Source organism: Dromaius novaehollandiae, chromosome 9 (genome assembly GCF_036370855.1).
Source record: "Dromaius novaehollandiae isolate bDroNov1 chromosome 9, bDroNov1.hap1, whole genome shotgun sequence".
NCBI classification, from domain to species: domain Eukaryota; kingdom Metazoa; phylum Chordata; class Aves; order Casuariiformes; family Dromaiidae; genus Dromaius; species Dromaius novaehollandiae.
The window spans coordinates 25051484-25067369 of NC_088106.1; the positions used below are offsets into that span (position 1 = coordinate 25051484).

The window sequence follows — 15886 nt, forward strand, 5'->3', positions numbered from 1 at the left end:
GCTTAGCTGCCCCTGACTTTCCTGTACACTATGTGTAGGGATTTCAGTCCTGACAACAACTGTTGATTTCTTCTTTCAGCCACAAGTGCTCACCCACGACAGCACAGACTGGACTGTAACACCTCTCCTGATTTTTTTTCTTTTTTTTCATTTTTTTTCCTTTTTTTCTTTTTTTTCCTTTTTCTTCTTCTTTTTCTTTTCCGTTTTGGAGAGGGGGGACAGAGGAAGGCAGTGACACAGGTACGGGAGGATCTTCTTCTCAACACACCCCTCCGCAGGTCTCCCGGCCGGGCTGCACCCAGCCCGCCCCGTGAGCCGCCCGGAGCGGAGCGGAGCGGAGGGGAGGGGAGGGGAGGGGAGGGGGCGCCCCGCGCCCGCCCCCGCCGCCCCCGCCTCCCGCGCGGCGCAGGCGTGCTCGGCAGCGGCCGCCCTGCCCTCGGCGCCGGTGCCCGCGTAGCGCGGGGCTGCACAGCCGCCTCGGCCGCCGAGCGCAGGAGCCATGTGAGTGCGGGCGGCGCGGGGCGGGGGCCGCCGCGCCCGGGGGGGGGGGGCGCGGTGCTGCGGGGGCGGCTGCGCCGCGCCGGGAGCCGGGGAGCGTGCGGGGCGGTGGCGGGCGCGGGGCGGGCGCGGCTCCCATCCCGCTGCTCCCATCCCGCTGCTCCCATCCCGCGGCTCGGCCGTCGGCGAGCATCGCCGGGAGGTGCCTAACTCGGGTTCGTGCCCGAAGGGAAGCGCGGCCGAGGTCCTCAACAGGTCCGCGACAGCCTGAGTCACTCCGCGGCGCTGCCCCGCGCCGGTCTGCTCTCGGCGTTCCGTGCAGTGGTCCCTGCTGCCCGCCGTCTGCTCGCTGGAACCTCGCCGTGTCCGGTGCCCATGGCTCCCCGTCAACAGTGCTTGGTGCTGGTGCCTCACGTCTTGTCTGCATCTCTCTAGATGCCTCTTCCAGGTCTTTAAACTCAGCGTTAACAAAAGCATTAACTTTCTCTGCTAGGCAGTGACAAAACCCCCAAAGTCACGTATCCCCCCTTAAATCAGGGATTTGCTGGGGTCAGTAGGAGGCCGTCTGACCCATGTTCATTCACAGAAGGGTTTAACGGTTCAGGTAGCTAAATGCATGATTTTACTGTCATCTCGACTCATCGCTCATTGCCAGCGACTCTTAAGGGACAGGCAGAGAAAACGTCTGAAACAAACGGTCACTCACATGGAGGGCTACAGAACATGCACGGGGCCAAATACCTGCGGGTTTCGTGCGGTGTGGGAGGAATCAGAGCTCTGCTGATGCAGACGAGATAAGGAGCGGAACCAGTCTTGGAAATCTGTTCTTAAATTACTTTTAAAATATTTCCAATAACCTCTTCATAAGGGGCTCTTAAAAATAGTCTGCAATCACCCATTCTGAAAGTTGGCTTTTTCTTTAATGCAGTTTCCCATATAGCATTTTAGACAATAAGCTTTAGTCCGTGTTGCCTAAAATGTTTCTAAAGCAGAGAGCTGTTTGGAAGTCAAAAACCAGCATACAAAAGAAGATGCCTTATGTAGACGCTGAACTTTATTTGGCACGAGCCGATTCATTGTGTGCTTCTGTTGCTGTGCCTGGCTGCGTATGTAGCAAGAGCCGGATAATGACATCAAATACTTCTATTTGTACGTGAGCCGTTCTTCAGTGATTAATAGGAGAGTTTGCTGCTGCAGTGTTACAGAATCTGAGCTGTTCAAAGACAAGGCAGTAATTCAGACAACGTTTAACTTAACCCATGTGTATTTCAGTCTTGCCATATTTTGTGAGAATATTTGTAATTAATAGCAGAAGGGATGATCTGGTGCGAATAGGACCTGGTCTTACTTCTTCTGTGGAGGACTTGTGTCAGACTTCTGATGGGATTTAGAAGAAAAAGGGAAAACAGTTTTTGTCTATTTTGGTGATACAGACTTTGAGTTTGATAGTCAAAACAAAGCCAAGACAAATAAGCCGCTTGTCATATGAAGACCTTGTAATTTGGAAGTGTCAGTTGGCTTCTGTTTCGTTGCCAAATGGTGTAATGAAAACTTTTCTGGAACTTCTGCATGAATAGCATGTCCCAGCAGCTTCTGAGTTACGAAGCACACCCGAGAGAAACGTGTCTGGGCTACTGACCCGCAGCAGCAGCTACAGTTGTAGTTCACTGGACTATGAAAAGTAATCGCTAGTGAGCACCCAAGTGATCTCTGCAGAGATTACTTCTCCTCTTGCCCTCACCTACAGGGTGTTGTAAACACCGGCACGTCTCATGTGCACGTACAGCCGTGTACGTGAGCCAGGGTGCTGTGCCTACAGCTGGCGTGAACTGGAGCGGTACGAACTCTGGCACTGGGTCCAGCGACAGCTCCATCGACCGGGGTGTGCGGTCTCCTGGCGCAGCTTGCAGGGAGTGCTTTGGGAAGAGCACGGCGACACGGTGAGTGTGTACTGATATTCCCAGAATACTTTTCTAGCTTCCAGTGAATCAAGGCTTGGGAATTTCAGAACCAGAGCAGGCGTTTTTGTGTTTCACGACTCCCAAGTGATTTTGCTGCTGCTGTTTGGTGAAGGTACCCGGTTGCTCCCAGCACAGTGTCTTGTGGCAAGGAGCTCCACAGCTGGGCTGTGCGCAGTGCAAAAGCCGTCTGCTGTTGGTTTTGGGCGAGGTCGCCATCTTCTGTGACGCACAGCTGTATATCGCTCCAGCACAGCTGCCCTGATTTACATCAGGTGGGAGTCTGTCCCTGTCACAGAGAGTACGATCCAAGGCTGGTATGATGCGTTTGGTCTGCAGACTTCTTTCACCTTGGTGTAGGCAGATAAGACAAAGTTGGGGTATAGAAAGGGTGAATGAAAAGAGAGGGATATAAGAGGGATCTAAAGGAAGGGTTGCTTCCCCGTGCAGCTGGGAAGGTTCTTCCAGGTGTAAGGGAAAGGAGCCCAAACCTACTTGGGGGAAATACCAGGAGCAATCGATGTAGTTGAGAAGGAAATGGCACTCAGAGCTGAGGTGCTTATAAGCTTTGTTTATTTGTGGAAAATGGACTAAGAGCAGCAGGTGAAGTGCATGGTTTTGTTTCTGTTACAATGGTAATTATATATATAATCGAGGCTCATGGCATCGTGTCGTCTGTTGTTTACAGACAGGTCAGTGACCAGACAGCAGGGTGCCTTTGATTTCATTAACCCGATACAAGTGAGCTCTGTTGCAGGGTGCAACTTCTGTGAGACAAGCAGCAAAGCAAGGCACCTGGCTCTCCCGGGGGCAGAGCTGCCTGGCTGCATCCCGTTCCTGGGGGCAGCTGCGTAGTGCTTTCTGAAGAACCCCTATGCCTGTTTTAGAGCAGCCAGGAGCATATCCTGGAGGGGATGGATGGGATTAAAATGGTTGCACCATTCAGTTGCAATGAATCTGTTTTGGTTGAATTTCTATTCAGCTTCCCTGGAAGGAACGGAGTTGCCATGGGCTCCTGCTGTTAGTAGAGCAGTACTTAGCCCTCCTTGTGTGGGCCTAATTTTGTGAAACTTGTCAAGGAGCTTTTGCTGATCAAAAAAGAGAGGAGATAGAAAAGAGGAGGTAGGGCTGCCTTCCTTACCCTGCCCTTCCCTTGCCTCTGCTTGTACTGAGCAGCTGAGCCAAACCTCAGTACTGCTGGCTACGCAAGACCTGGGGAGTTTCGTGGCTGGCGAAAGGGGGACAGCATGTCTTGGGAGAGTATTACTGGGATGAAATGGAGGGGTGAGTTTTGCAAGTGGCACAGCTGCTCCGTGGTGCTGGTAAGTGTCTGTGTTTCTTTAGAAATACATTCCAGAAGAGCCACAGAAACCCATGGTGGCAGGAGGACTTGAGCCCGGGGCAGTTCTCAGGGTTTCACATCTCAGGGCCAGGTGCCTCAGGTCCAGAGAAGCTAAATTCAGTCTTGGCATTTTCTGATGATTTGAGGGTTTTGTAGCCATGATTCATACAAGCATAGCAACAAGGGAATAGGGTTTTTTTCTCATTTAAGGGATATAACGGACCTTGTGGTGAAAATAACCAGGCTGTACTCAGTGGAGTGGAGCTGCGCAAGTGAGAAGAGGATGTCAAGAAGGGCGGAGGACCCCAACCCCATCCCCACCGTGGTTTTGTACTGACTCTTGTTTGCTGGCTCTAAGGCTCGCAGCTCTGAATAAGAGCCCTGAACTTAAGGGCTTTAGGAACTGTTGTTTAGCCTGCTGCTTGGAGACATCAACAGATGGAGGTGTGTGTTTGCATCTTTGCTTGCTTCCCTTGAGTTCCTCTTTTGTGGTACCATGCAGTCAGGGATCTTCTTCATGTGTTGCATTAGAAATAAAGGCTTCCAGCTCACGTTAAGCAGTATTCCTGACACACTGCCTTGCCTTTGAAACAAGGATGGCCTGAGTAGGCTGTAAATATTTTGGAAATTTGGGTGATGTGTGTTTAGAAGAGTGAGAGATCAAACTGAATGGTGTCTCCATGACCTTAGCAAAGAAAATAGTCCCAGAGTGGGAACAACTGGGAGTTGTCTGTGACAAGTACAGACAAATTTATTATGTTTCTCTAGAAACATTCTGGAAAACAGGCTGATGTGAGGTAGATGACATCCAAATACATTTAGTTTAGCGGTCCCTTTTTTTGTGACTTAGTGCTTATGCAGTCTGTGTGCATCAGCCGTGACTTGTTAGTGTTGACCTCCAGGCAGTCTGTATCGATAGCTCTAGCTACAGAATGACTTATGGGACATTTAAAGTGGCTGTGGTGGAAGCTGAATCAGTCTGCCAAAGGTGCATTTCCACATTTTAGATGCTATTTACACAAGCACAGGATTCAGCGAATGAAGATCTTGTTGAAAAATGGATACTTAGGTAGTAGGGCACCAGGCAAACCCACGTTCGTGTGCATGTGTCTGTACAATGTTCCTAAGATGAGGAGGCAAAGCTCAAGAAAGGAGATTTTGTGTTGAGCCTGTTTTTCCCCCCCTCTCCAGCACCCTCCTGCCAACATGTGGAGAATGCAGAACGCGCGGAAGGTTCTCGCGGACGGCTCTATCCAGATGTGCATAGTGCCCTGGAAGGAGCAGTACAAACTGTCCCAAATAAGTACAAATCAACTGAACTGCTGATCTTAGGCAATTATGACTTACAGAGGGAATATGCTCTTACCTAACATCATTCAGTGCTTTCTACTGTCATCATTCGTAGCCGTTATCAGCAGTTAAGTAGGCTGGGGTGTTTTAATGATGCAGTTGCTTTTTCCTCAATGCCTGTACTTGAGCCCTTTAAATTCTTTTCCATTATCCTTTGAACAACTACAAAATGGGCGCAAGGTATTTTTTTTTAACTGCCTAATTGCGACAACCCTATGTTTTGCTGTGTACCTTAGTAACTGATTGAAATAGGTGTGTCTGTGCACTTGTGAGTGTTATGTCAGCTGCAGTTATATCACAGCTGCTGCGCTGGGTCACATAATTGGAGTGGAAGTTCATCACCAGATGAAATACCTCATCAAGCTCCTTGCTCTCTTCAGATGCAAAATTTAGTGAGAAATATGCATAATAGGGAAAATCTATCTTAGAGTAAATGATAAAGAAATTTAATTTATGAGGTGGCAACTTACACCTACTGGATTCAGTATCACTGTGTCAATAGTCCAGAAAATATAGAGACTCCTATGATGATGATTTGGAAGATCAAAACCACATTGTTTCAAGAATATTTTTTAAGTACATTCTAATCTATTGCAGTGTTCTCTATACGTAAACCAGTAACAGTATTAAGCCAAATGCTGTCGTCACGTATTTAGTTTGCTTGCGTTTTGGAAGCACCAAATAGTTGACAATTCATGTTTATGGGGAGTCAGTGCTGTGAACTTCTTTAGAGTTTTCATTATTATAAAAAATGCCAAACACCATGCAGAATTGAGACAGGTTTTGTAAGGAGCTGGAGACAAAAAAAAAAAAAAAAAAAAAAAAAAAAAAAGAGTTGATGGGCAGTGGAAAGATACCAGAGGCTGTGATGCGTCCTGCTTCATCAGATGGTGTCCTTATGCTGGAGTCTAAGTATGAAAGGCATTTACAAGACTCCTTATGTCATCTACAAGAGTTGAATAGACTGACAGTCTCTGTCCTGGAAATACACAGTGTTAGGTGTTGCACTGAGCTGCTTTTGGTGCATGATACTCAGTGGATGCTGATTTTCTCACACTAGATCTGGATGGGAATTTATGTGACTGAACTTTTAAAATTTTGATTGCAAAATTTAATTGGAAAATTGAACAGTGTTAAAAATGCAATCATTGTAGGGAAAGGTGTTTTTTTTTTGGTTAATTTCCTATTCTGGGTGGAGAAAATACGTTAAATTAGAAAATTATAAAGATGGCTTCTTTGAATTCTTTGAAATTAAGTTGCAAAATTTGTTTTTCAATAGCTTCTAAATTTAAGGGACTGTAGTGCGTATGTTCGGAGAGATGCTGGGAGAACCGACTTTGCAGATATTCAGAACCCAACTGGGCTATGTCCTGAGCAACCTGCTGTAGCTGACCCTGCTCTGAGCAGCAGGCGATCTCCAGAAGTCCCTCCCAGCCCCAACTCTTCGGTGATTCTGTTTCAAAAGGTCAGTCAAAAATGAGTATGTTGAAGTCAGCGACACTAACGTTTGACTCCTTCCCAAATATTCAAGATTTCAACTTTTCATCCAATCTGGGATGTAACTGGGGGGGGAGAAGAAGGATTGATTTGGTTTTGTTTCCCAAAATTTTCCGCTCCTATAGAATGGGAAACTCATCTCCTGCCCAGCAACAGCACAGAAACAGGGTCATACCTACGTGGGACAGCAGAGCCCGGTAGAAAGGCCTGGCTGACGGCCATGGATGGTAACTTGGTGGCACTTCTGTCTTTCACTGTTTTCATTGGTACCAACTTCTCTCATGACCTTTTAGTTTTGTTTATGGCTTCAACCCTTTGGTAGTGGATGCCACATAAATGCCTGTAATAGAAGGGAAAACCATATGGTATTTGTGAAGAAAGAGAATGTGGGAGACATTAAAAAAAAAAAAAAAGATGCAGATCACCACCCCCAGAACCCATTATTAAATCTGGCTTGAGTGCAAATGCTTGCATGCCTCCTACAGAGAGCAAAACCCAAATCCCCTGCAAGCTAGCTTCCTCATCTTTTATATTCGATGCAGTCTCCTCTAGCTTGATGTCTGCCTCTATTTCTCTATACCATGTCTTGCAGTTGTAGTTTGGAAAAATCTATCATTCTCTTCTGCTGTTGATGCTGTCTTGTTAACGCAGAGGATGTGTGGCTATGTTTAATAAAGCCATATGTGCTCGTGTCCAGATGCACAGCAGAGGAGAAGCAAATCTCAGTATGTCACACGCAGCACACTGAAGGGGACAGGAATTGCTGCTGGTAGGGCAGGTGTAAGGCGGCCACCGAGGAGCGGTGGGTGGGCTGGCCCCGACAGGAGCTGTTGTGGCCCACTGCTACAGAGCTGTGGCTTTTGCAGCTCGGGTTACAACAGCTCCTTCCTTTAGTTCTGGCAATGGTGTGTTCAGTCTGGTTTATCTCACTGCTGAATTAGCTGTGCTGTGCGCTGTGGTAGTGTCGTTTCAGGGAAAGACTGTGGAGGTGGATGCCCTGGCTGTGGAGCCGTATGGGAGCTCCACAGATAGCACTCCTTACATTCATGCCTGGAGCTGGTACCTCTTCGTCCTGGGCTATCAGAGGCAGGACGAATCTATAGCCCAGCATCTTCCCTGTCCCTCCCCAAGGCCTCCTCCCTCAGCCCCGATTTCATGTACCTCTGGAGGAGAGGTGAGGAGTGAGTTTTCCCCATGAACTTTGTGAATTGCCGTTCTTGCATTCATGCATTTCTTTATTCGTTCATTTCATTCTTGAATTCATGGTTCAGCCTTCGAAGGGAGCAACACATCCAAAGTGCTGAGCTCTGCTGAAATGTGGTTTTCGGTATTCGAACCTATATGAGAGCACGTGCAGGTCTCTGAGGGAAAGGGCTTGGGAATTGGCTCCATATGCTGCTTAGCACCTCCTCTGCACCCACAGAAAGGCCAAGGTGCTGGCCCCAGGGGGAGATTGGTAATGAGCTAGTTGCCCTTTTCGATGCTTAGATGCCCTTTAGATGCATGCCAGCTTTCTAGAAATACATGGGTCCTGGTAAAGCTTTCCTAGAAACTGAAATTCATTAGTTATTCCAAAACCCACTTGTTATCTACTTCAGGAGGTTAATGGTTAGAAATTGTATTTGTTCATTTGAGTTCACATATAAAAATAGCTCTGCTTTATCATGCTGGTGAACCTGGCCCAACTCAGGGTCTTAATTACAGTGTGTTGCAATAAGGCAAAGGGCACTGCTACTTGACAGTGCAAACCTCATCTGCTGTCATTCCCCGGCCATCAGCAAAGCCTATTGCGTGAAAGGGTTCCTGTCACATGGGAGAGTGTTTTGTGCGTCATTTTTGGAGTTTAGAGGGGAATTACAAGGCTGGACATTTCTTGTTGCTCTCAGTAACCCTGAACACTGAAGAAAAAAAAAGACAAAATGTCTCTCTGTCCCTCTGTGTGTCTCTCTGTCCCTGTCCCTGTCCCTCTCTGTCTCTGTCCCTGTCCCCCCTGTCCCCCCCGTCCCTCTCTCTCTCTCTGTCCCTCTCTCTCTCTCTCTGTCGAGTGTGCTATCACTGAGCAGCTAAACTGGTTGTCACTTTGTGCAAAGGAGCTGAACTTCTTGAGTGGGATCAAATCTTTCGTAACAGTACCATGAGATATATGGACTTGCCCATTGGTAAAAACGCAAAAATCCCTGAACAGGCATCAAGTGGAGCATCAATGAACAAGACTGGCCGAGTGCCCTTGCATCCCGTGTAGAGGGTGGGAGTGGTGGGTGCCGCAGGCCTGACGCGCTAGGCCTGGTTGCAGGCAAGTCCTCTGGGCGAGCTGCAGGGACAGGGCCGCGTGCAAAGGTGGCTTTGTTTCTGTCACAGGTGCGCTGAGTGAGGAAGCAGCCCTTCCAGCCCGCTTTGGGTGTCTGGTTGTTTCCTGCGCTTCTAGGGTGGACTCGTGTTTGACGGTTACTCACCGGGCGAGCGGCTCATCTGAGACTTCAAGGCCAAATTCTCTGAGCTGGTAGCAGAGCTGCTGCCGAGCCTCACTGCCGACTGGGCCTGGGAGAGCTCGGTCTGAGAGGGGGTATTGCCAGATGAGTCAGTAGATACCTTCCTGGAAGCAACAGACAGTCTGGATATCCCGAGTGTTTAGCAGAGATCCCACCTGGCTATTAAAGTCTGGTTCTGTAATGTTTGTCATGGTCTTTCCAACAAGGAGCTGTACAGTCATTCCCCAACAGCTGTGATATTGTCTCCCACACATACACGAAGATCGCACAGTGACATTTTTCAGCAACTTTGTTTACTAGATGATAGAAATACAAAAATATCTCAAGTCACTTGACATTTTGATGCAGTTCTATCTTTGCATTGGACATTTTAGGGAGACTAGGAGAAAGGGAAGGAAAGGGAGAATATATTGGCATGTTGACACTGAACTGTACATTTTTCACGTCAGTTCCCAATTACTTAATGTAAATGAAGCAGCATGGCCTCCTGTGTTTCATCTTCATAACTGAGTGCTGTAACCTTGGGGTGACCTGTAGTTCTCTTAGGAAGTAGAATAACTCGAGAAAGCTCAAGTTTGACTACGCTGAATGATTGTTGCTATTGAAGACCCTGAGAAGATTAAATGCTACCCAGCAAAGGGAAAAGGAGTCCAAGAGGTCATATCTATTTAGGAAGTTAAATATTGAATCCTCAGAGGCAACACGACCACTGGCTCTAGATCAGGCCCATGATTTCATGCTCAGAGCTTAATCATTGTGTACAAAATAGCTTCACTCTGAGATACTGCAATAGCATAGCATAACTTGATGGAAAACTCAAACTAAAAAAAAGTAGTGGTTCAGGAGGTACCTCCGAGTGAATTAAGCACTATGTACTTTGCTGAGTAAACTTAAAATGTCCCCAAATATTGCAAAACATTTAAAAAGTTAAATTAAATGAACATTCAGCTAGTCACTGGTTAAAACTGCACTACTTTTGTTCTGCTGAATGTGGTGATAGTGCTTGTGTCTGGGTTTGTTCTAGCACTGCTTATCTATAGGACTGAAACTGGTTTACAGCAGAGGCAGCCATTACCCCTAACGTGGACCAGAGTGGGTGTACTTCGGTGTCTGAATATAGGTGACAATTTGCAAAGCTCTTCTAGTAGAAGGGATTTTCTTGAAGGCTTATGTTCATTTCTATGATCTTTCCTTTGTTCTGAAACTGTGCAGGTTGCTTATGGGATTATGCTTGCAAATAGTGAAGAAGGGGCTTGGTAAAGATTTCTCCATATCTTTAAAAAAAATTGTTCCCTGGGATTCAGGATGAAAAATGGTGCAACGAATGAGAAACTCTGCTCGTTCAGAGGGTGGTGGGGCAGTATCATGAGCACCAGACAGGAATAGCAATGTGGCAAGTGGATGGGGAAGGGGAGACAAATGTGAGTGTTTACGCTTGCAGCCTGCTGCATCGAGCCAGCAGTCTCTTGACAGCGCTGGTGACATAACAGTCTCCGGCAGCCAGGTGTCCTAGGCAGTGACTCACGCACTCAGCACAGTTTTCTGTTGTTTTCACTGAGGTCCCTTGTTAACCTGCAGATGGTCTGTCTTGAAATCTGCCTTCCTCTGTGACTTCCCAGTGATCAATGTGACTTGTCTGCCTGTGTTTGAGACTTTTATCTTCCTGAGGCTGCTTGATTACAACATGCAAATTCACTAACTACAGTTAGCGAGCTACAGTGCATCAACTACAGCTCCAAGTGATGGAGAGCTATTAGCCTCACTCCCCCCTGGAAATAGCCTTCCTTCAAACCTGTACTGGGATGGTCGTGTGCTATTCTGGGCTCTGACAGCAGCAACATATCAAACAGAGGCTGTCAGTGGTGACAGAAAACAGGACTGCTGTAATTCCCTGGTGTCATCAAATAAGCAAAGGGAATCCCTCTGCTCTGAGCTACAATTTCTTTTAATCTGATCAAAGCAGAATAGTTCAGGTCTGTTCTTCCTGGCTGTCTCTTTGAGAGAATAAACTAGGCAAACTTGGCTTCATTTTTTCATTAGGGATAAGAGTGGTTGTAGGCTGAGTTTGGAAGTTCACTTATGGTTAGAGTATTTGAGGAACTAAGGTCATGGCCTTGTCTCTTCCTTATGCCAATTAAAACTTCTGAATTTCAGGAAAGCCCTTGCATTTCCTGTGCTGCCTGGCTCCAACCACGTAAATCCTTCTCTCAGGAGCAGGGATTGTCAAGGTGGAGAGGCTTCTTTTACTTTGATCTCACCTCTCATCTCAAAGTGTGGCATCACATTGCCTCAGCATATGCAAAAATACCATGCATGGCACATGAGAGAGAGATGGTGTGAGCTCTGAACGGTCCAAACCGACAGCCCTATACTGGCTCTTCTTAATGGACACTTGAAACGTTACTCAAAGTTTTCTCTCTCCAAAACTCTTTTTATTAGCTAGTAGGACTCTAGGTGTTTTTGTCATCTATATGAAGAGGTAGAGAGATGGTTATGCTGAGCTGTCCTTCCCCTGCTCCCAGAAGAAGCTCTCTGGACCAAGGCTAGCTGGCTTTGTTTGCCTGAACACATCCACTGGGAGTACGGTGAAAAGAAATAGGATGCCTGCCCTGCTAAAAACGAAGCAATGTGAAAAGTGTCCCTATGTAGTGTTCACGCAGGAAGCATTACCTGGGCAATACCACTGATTTCACTGCTAACACTGGTCTGTCAGTGAGACCTATGGTGGGGCTGAATCAGGGATCACATGTCTTTGGGATGGAGTAGATTGTTTCTGCTTCCTTTTTACTATAATGTGACTGCAGAGATTGAGCCAAGAGGATGCAAGAGTAAACTGGGATGTAGGACAGCAGAACCCGCTGCTATGTTACACATCACCCAGTCTCACTGAATTGCACAAAGAAGGAAGTTAGTGTTCATCTTATCCTCCTGTCTTCCAGGTGGAATAAAGAGAGGATATAGTTGGCTCTCCTCATCCTTAAAAAAGAAAAAAAAAAAAAAAAAAGAAAAAAAAGAGAGAGAGAGAAAAAAGATCAAGGACTTCATTTTGTGACTTTTCTGCCTATGTAAATGGGGGGAATTTGGAACTGGGAATTCTGATAGCTACTGCCATAGCCAAAATCAGATTCTTCTCAGGAAGGCTGTCCTTTACTTTTCCAGAATATAGTGTATTTTTTATTTCTAAGTACAACACTGGCTTAATATTGAACTGCTCTTGAGTATCTTTAGATGGACGCACAGGATGTTTAACTCAAAAAGATCAAAAAGACAAATAAGTTGACCTTACGGAGATTATGAGAGAAGATATTAATACTCTGTGAGAAATGTGAGATTTGTAGGTGAGATATTCAGCGCTTGAACAAACAGCTCTCCCTAGGAGCATGCAGATTTCTTCAAATTGTCAACGTTTTTAATGACAAGTGCTTTGTGCAAATGGGTATAGATAGGCACTGTTTAGATGTTTCCATGATGCCGTGTGAGAGCTATTGACTGCGTGGGAATTAGGCACGCTCATACAAGCTGAAGGCTGCAAACCGTATATTGTCATAGTAGATGGAAAAGGATGCATCAAGCATCTTGCTGATTCTTTCTTGTCCCCAGACTAATATATGGGTAAGCAGAGTAAATTGGCTCTTGGAACAGCCATAGTAGCAGCCATATATTAGCCATATACAGTTAGCCGAATTCAAGAGAAACGTGTAAATGGCCAGTGGCCCCAGGATCTCTCACATCTGCTACACCAGGGAAAGCAGCAACGTGGACCAGAGGAGAAGGCAGTGATTTGAAAACTCGAGTGAATGGACCAGGTTGAAAACCCCTTGAAGAGAATGTGAAAGGTTTCCCTCCAAAAACACTTGTCTGCCAGACAGCTTTTTTAAATGGGGGGATAAGCAGTGAGTTTTAATTAGGATAATGGTTCTAATAATCAGGCTACAGTCAATCAAAATACCCCTCTGTATTTTAAAGTCAGTGGGACTGGCAACCTGGGCACTGTGTACCATATAAGCATAGACAAGTAGACCAAAAAATAATTAAAATCTTGTTGTAAAACTAAGACAATTATAGCCATTGTATATATTTTACTCATTTTTTTTCCTTTTAGAATTAGCAACTGCTTAATGGGAATTAAGAGAGAAGATAGGACATCCTGGTTTAAATTGCGTAGGCATAAGTGGGTAAAAATGATTTATGTAGTTCTCTTAAAGGCTAATGATTGTCCCAGAGTTTTAATGAATGCCTTCCCTTTGCTGATGTCCTCCCAATTTGGCTGACAGAATTGAGTTAGTGTGGGGTCCTGTCTCCATCACAGCACCCCAGAAATTGAGCTTTTAAGAGAAGTTAAGGCTTCCATCCTCTTCCTGAATGTTCCTTCTCTCCAAGTAGTTGAAAACAGCCTGCAGCAGCCCTTACTCGCTATTTGGCTGGGAAGGTGGCCTCGGGGACCACCCTGAGGTAAATACTTTTGTAAGCCCTGTGAGTGTGGATGGTGTTTGGTGGTACACAGTAAGTACCTTGAGAGAGGAACGGAGGAGCAGCCGCTTGTAATAGCATGATGTGGGTAGAAGGAAAGATGTTCTGGTCCAGCGAGGCTCATGTGTAGGGAGAAGTGGGTGGCAGGGGTAAGATGTAACCATCTCTGCCTTGCTCTTTCATCTTTGCCTCTTTCTTCACCTTTGATCTGTGACTAACTGTGGCTACCTTTGTTCTCCTCTAAGTCCTCTGCCTCTTAATACCTCTTGTGGAGAGAGTTGCTGCAACAGTGTGTGTAGGATGTCTTTTAGATGTTTCATCAGGGGCCAAATCTGTCTTGTGCCATCAGGAATAAATTTGCCCAGCTCACTGCTAATTTGAAATTTGATTTCTTAATTAAATAAAAAAAAGTCATGGGAAGGGAATGTAGAAGCTATGGACTAGGGAAAATGTCTCCTCACTAGAAAAGACCTTTGAAGACAGAAGATAAATTTCCTATGAAAAGATTAAAGCACATGAGGTTAATGGATTATGACAGGTTAAAAAAAAAAGAGAAAATAACAGATTCAAACATAAAAGAAGGAAATAGAAAATAATGTTTTTTTTTTTCTGGAAGACAAAGGCTAGCTAGATGGCTAGCTAAGTACTTCAGATTATAGACTGTGGCTAAAGGGCTGTAAATGGGAGGAGTGGTCTCACAGCTGTTAAGAAACAGTCTGCCTCTCTGCTTGTCTGCCTCTCTACAGAAGCTCTTTTTGAAGAAGGCAATCAATTGTAGAGTGACTGGAGGCAAGAAGAGTTTGCATATGTGGGACACCTCTGTATTGATTTAATAGAGAGCCGCTCGATACTGGAGCGTAGCTAGAAATGCAGCGCCTTTGGCTTGCCTGTGATCATATTCTGTGACAGAGATGGCGTGACTAGCTGGGCTGAGGGAGGAATTAAGGTCTTGGCAAATCCTGCTTTCCCAGCCCTCTCTCCCCGTTAATACTGCCTGCAAGTTGTGTGTGCTCCCCTACCTTGCGACTTGTTAACTTGCTAGGAGTGACCGAACTGATGTTGGAGCTGGGAGGTTTCCGGTTCACAGGCAGCTTCAAAAGTGTCCATTTATTTGATTTGCACTGAAACAAAATTAAAAGTAGTATTGTGTTTCTTTTTGTCAGACAGCTTCACTTCAAACTAGAAACTCTCTTTTTCCTTGTTTCGCAGCAGCTACAAGAGTAACCAGTCATGTCTCTTGTCTGTCCCCATGACAAGACTGAATTACAGTAAAGCAGTAGATGCCAGTGGGTGCACAGTCCGGTCAACAGAGCAATGCGAATAGAGAAATCAGTTATTAACAGCAAAACACTTGTGTTCTTTGTTGAAACAGAATATTTGAGAGAAAATACTCTTATTTCTGTTGAAACAAATCTTGTAATTCTGTAGGTACTCTTGGAATCACTGCATGGAAATATTGGATAGTAATCAGATTTATACGATTTAAACAGCAAGTGGAGTCCGGTGGATTTAATACAGTGCAATCGTGACTTCCAAGCCGTGACGTGTGTGCCTGTAGACCCTGCGCTGCCTGTACCCATCCGTCAGGAGGAAGTCCAGCAGGTCCTGCAACGCAGTTGGGGTGTAGCGCTTGTTGGTGTCCCTGTCAGGAAATCTGGATGATCACATTATAGTGACATGGATCAGAAACAGAAAGAACGAGCCTAAAATGTTTGATTTTGGTCCTGCTGTGTCTTTGATCATTTAATATTGACAGTGAAATAGTTCCTGCTGCCAGTGGATAGAGAAGAAGTAATATTGTACTGAATGCTGGCAATTGACTCTGCAAATTGCAAAAACTAGCCAAATTATGAAAAAAAAATCCAAGGCTTTTTCATATATTTATACATGTATGTTTCTTCAATTAAAGCTTATTTAAGCTTATTCAGGCTTAAAATATCTACAGAGGTTCAAAAGGCAAAAAGGAGAGTTTTGAGGAGGGCAGTTGGCAAATACTCAAGTTTCTTCCTGCAGCAACTGCTTTATAAAGGATAAAATTTCCTGACTACAGAGTGACTTGGGATTAAAAGAATAGGGAAATGTCAGCATATTAAAAATTTGCATATCTCACACACATGAGGTTCTGAACAGACCAGAAAACATAAGAACTGGTTTTTCTCACATGGAGAAGGTCAATCTAAAAATTTTTAAGATCTTGTTCGGTTTGGGGTACAGTAGACAAGAGAAAAGATACAGAAAAATAACAAGTGAGGAGAACTAAATGCAACAGGATGATGCTGGAG

At 45.5% G+C, this 15886-nt stretch overlaps 1 protein-coding gene across 2 annotated transcripts in view; it reads left to right on the forward strand.

The window, feature by feature from the left end:
• The first annotated feature begins 374 nt into the window (after positions 1-374).
• The window catches only part of LOC112988897 (vesicle-associated membrane protein 2-like), a 53626-nt gene continuing 38114 nt past the window's right edge, over positions 375-15886 (forward strand). Inside the window, exon 1 of one of the 2 annotated variants that reach the window (XM_064516941.1) lies at positions 375-501. Coding sequence is in view for 1 of the 2 variants with exons in the window: in XM_064516942.1 (XP_064373012.1) it covers positions 500-501 (2 nt within the window). In the remaining variant the exon portion in view is untranslated. The remainder of the gene's footprint in view (positions 502-15886) is intronic. The other variant, XM_064516942.1, reaches the window with a different exon arrangement.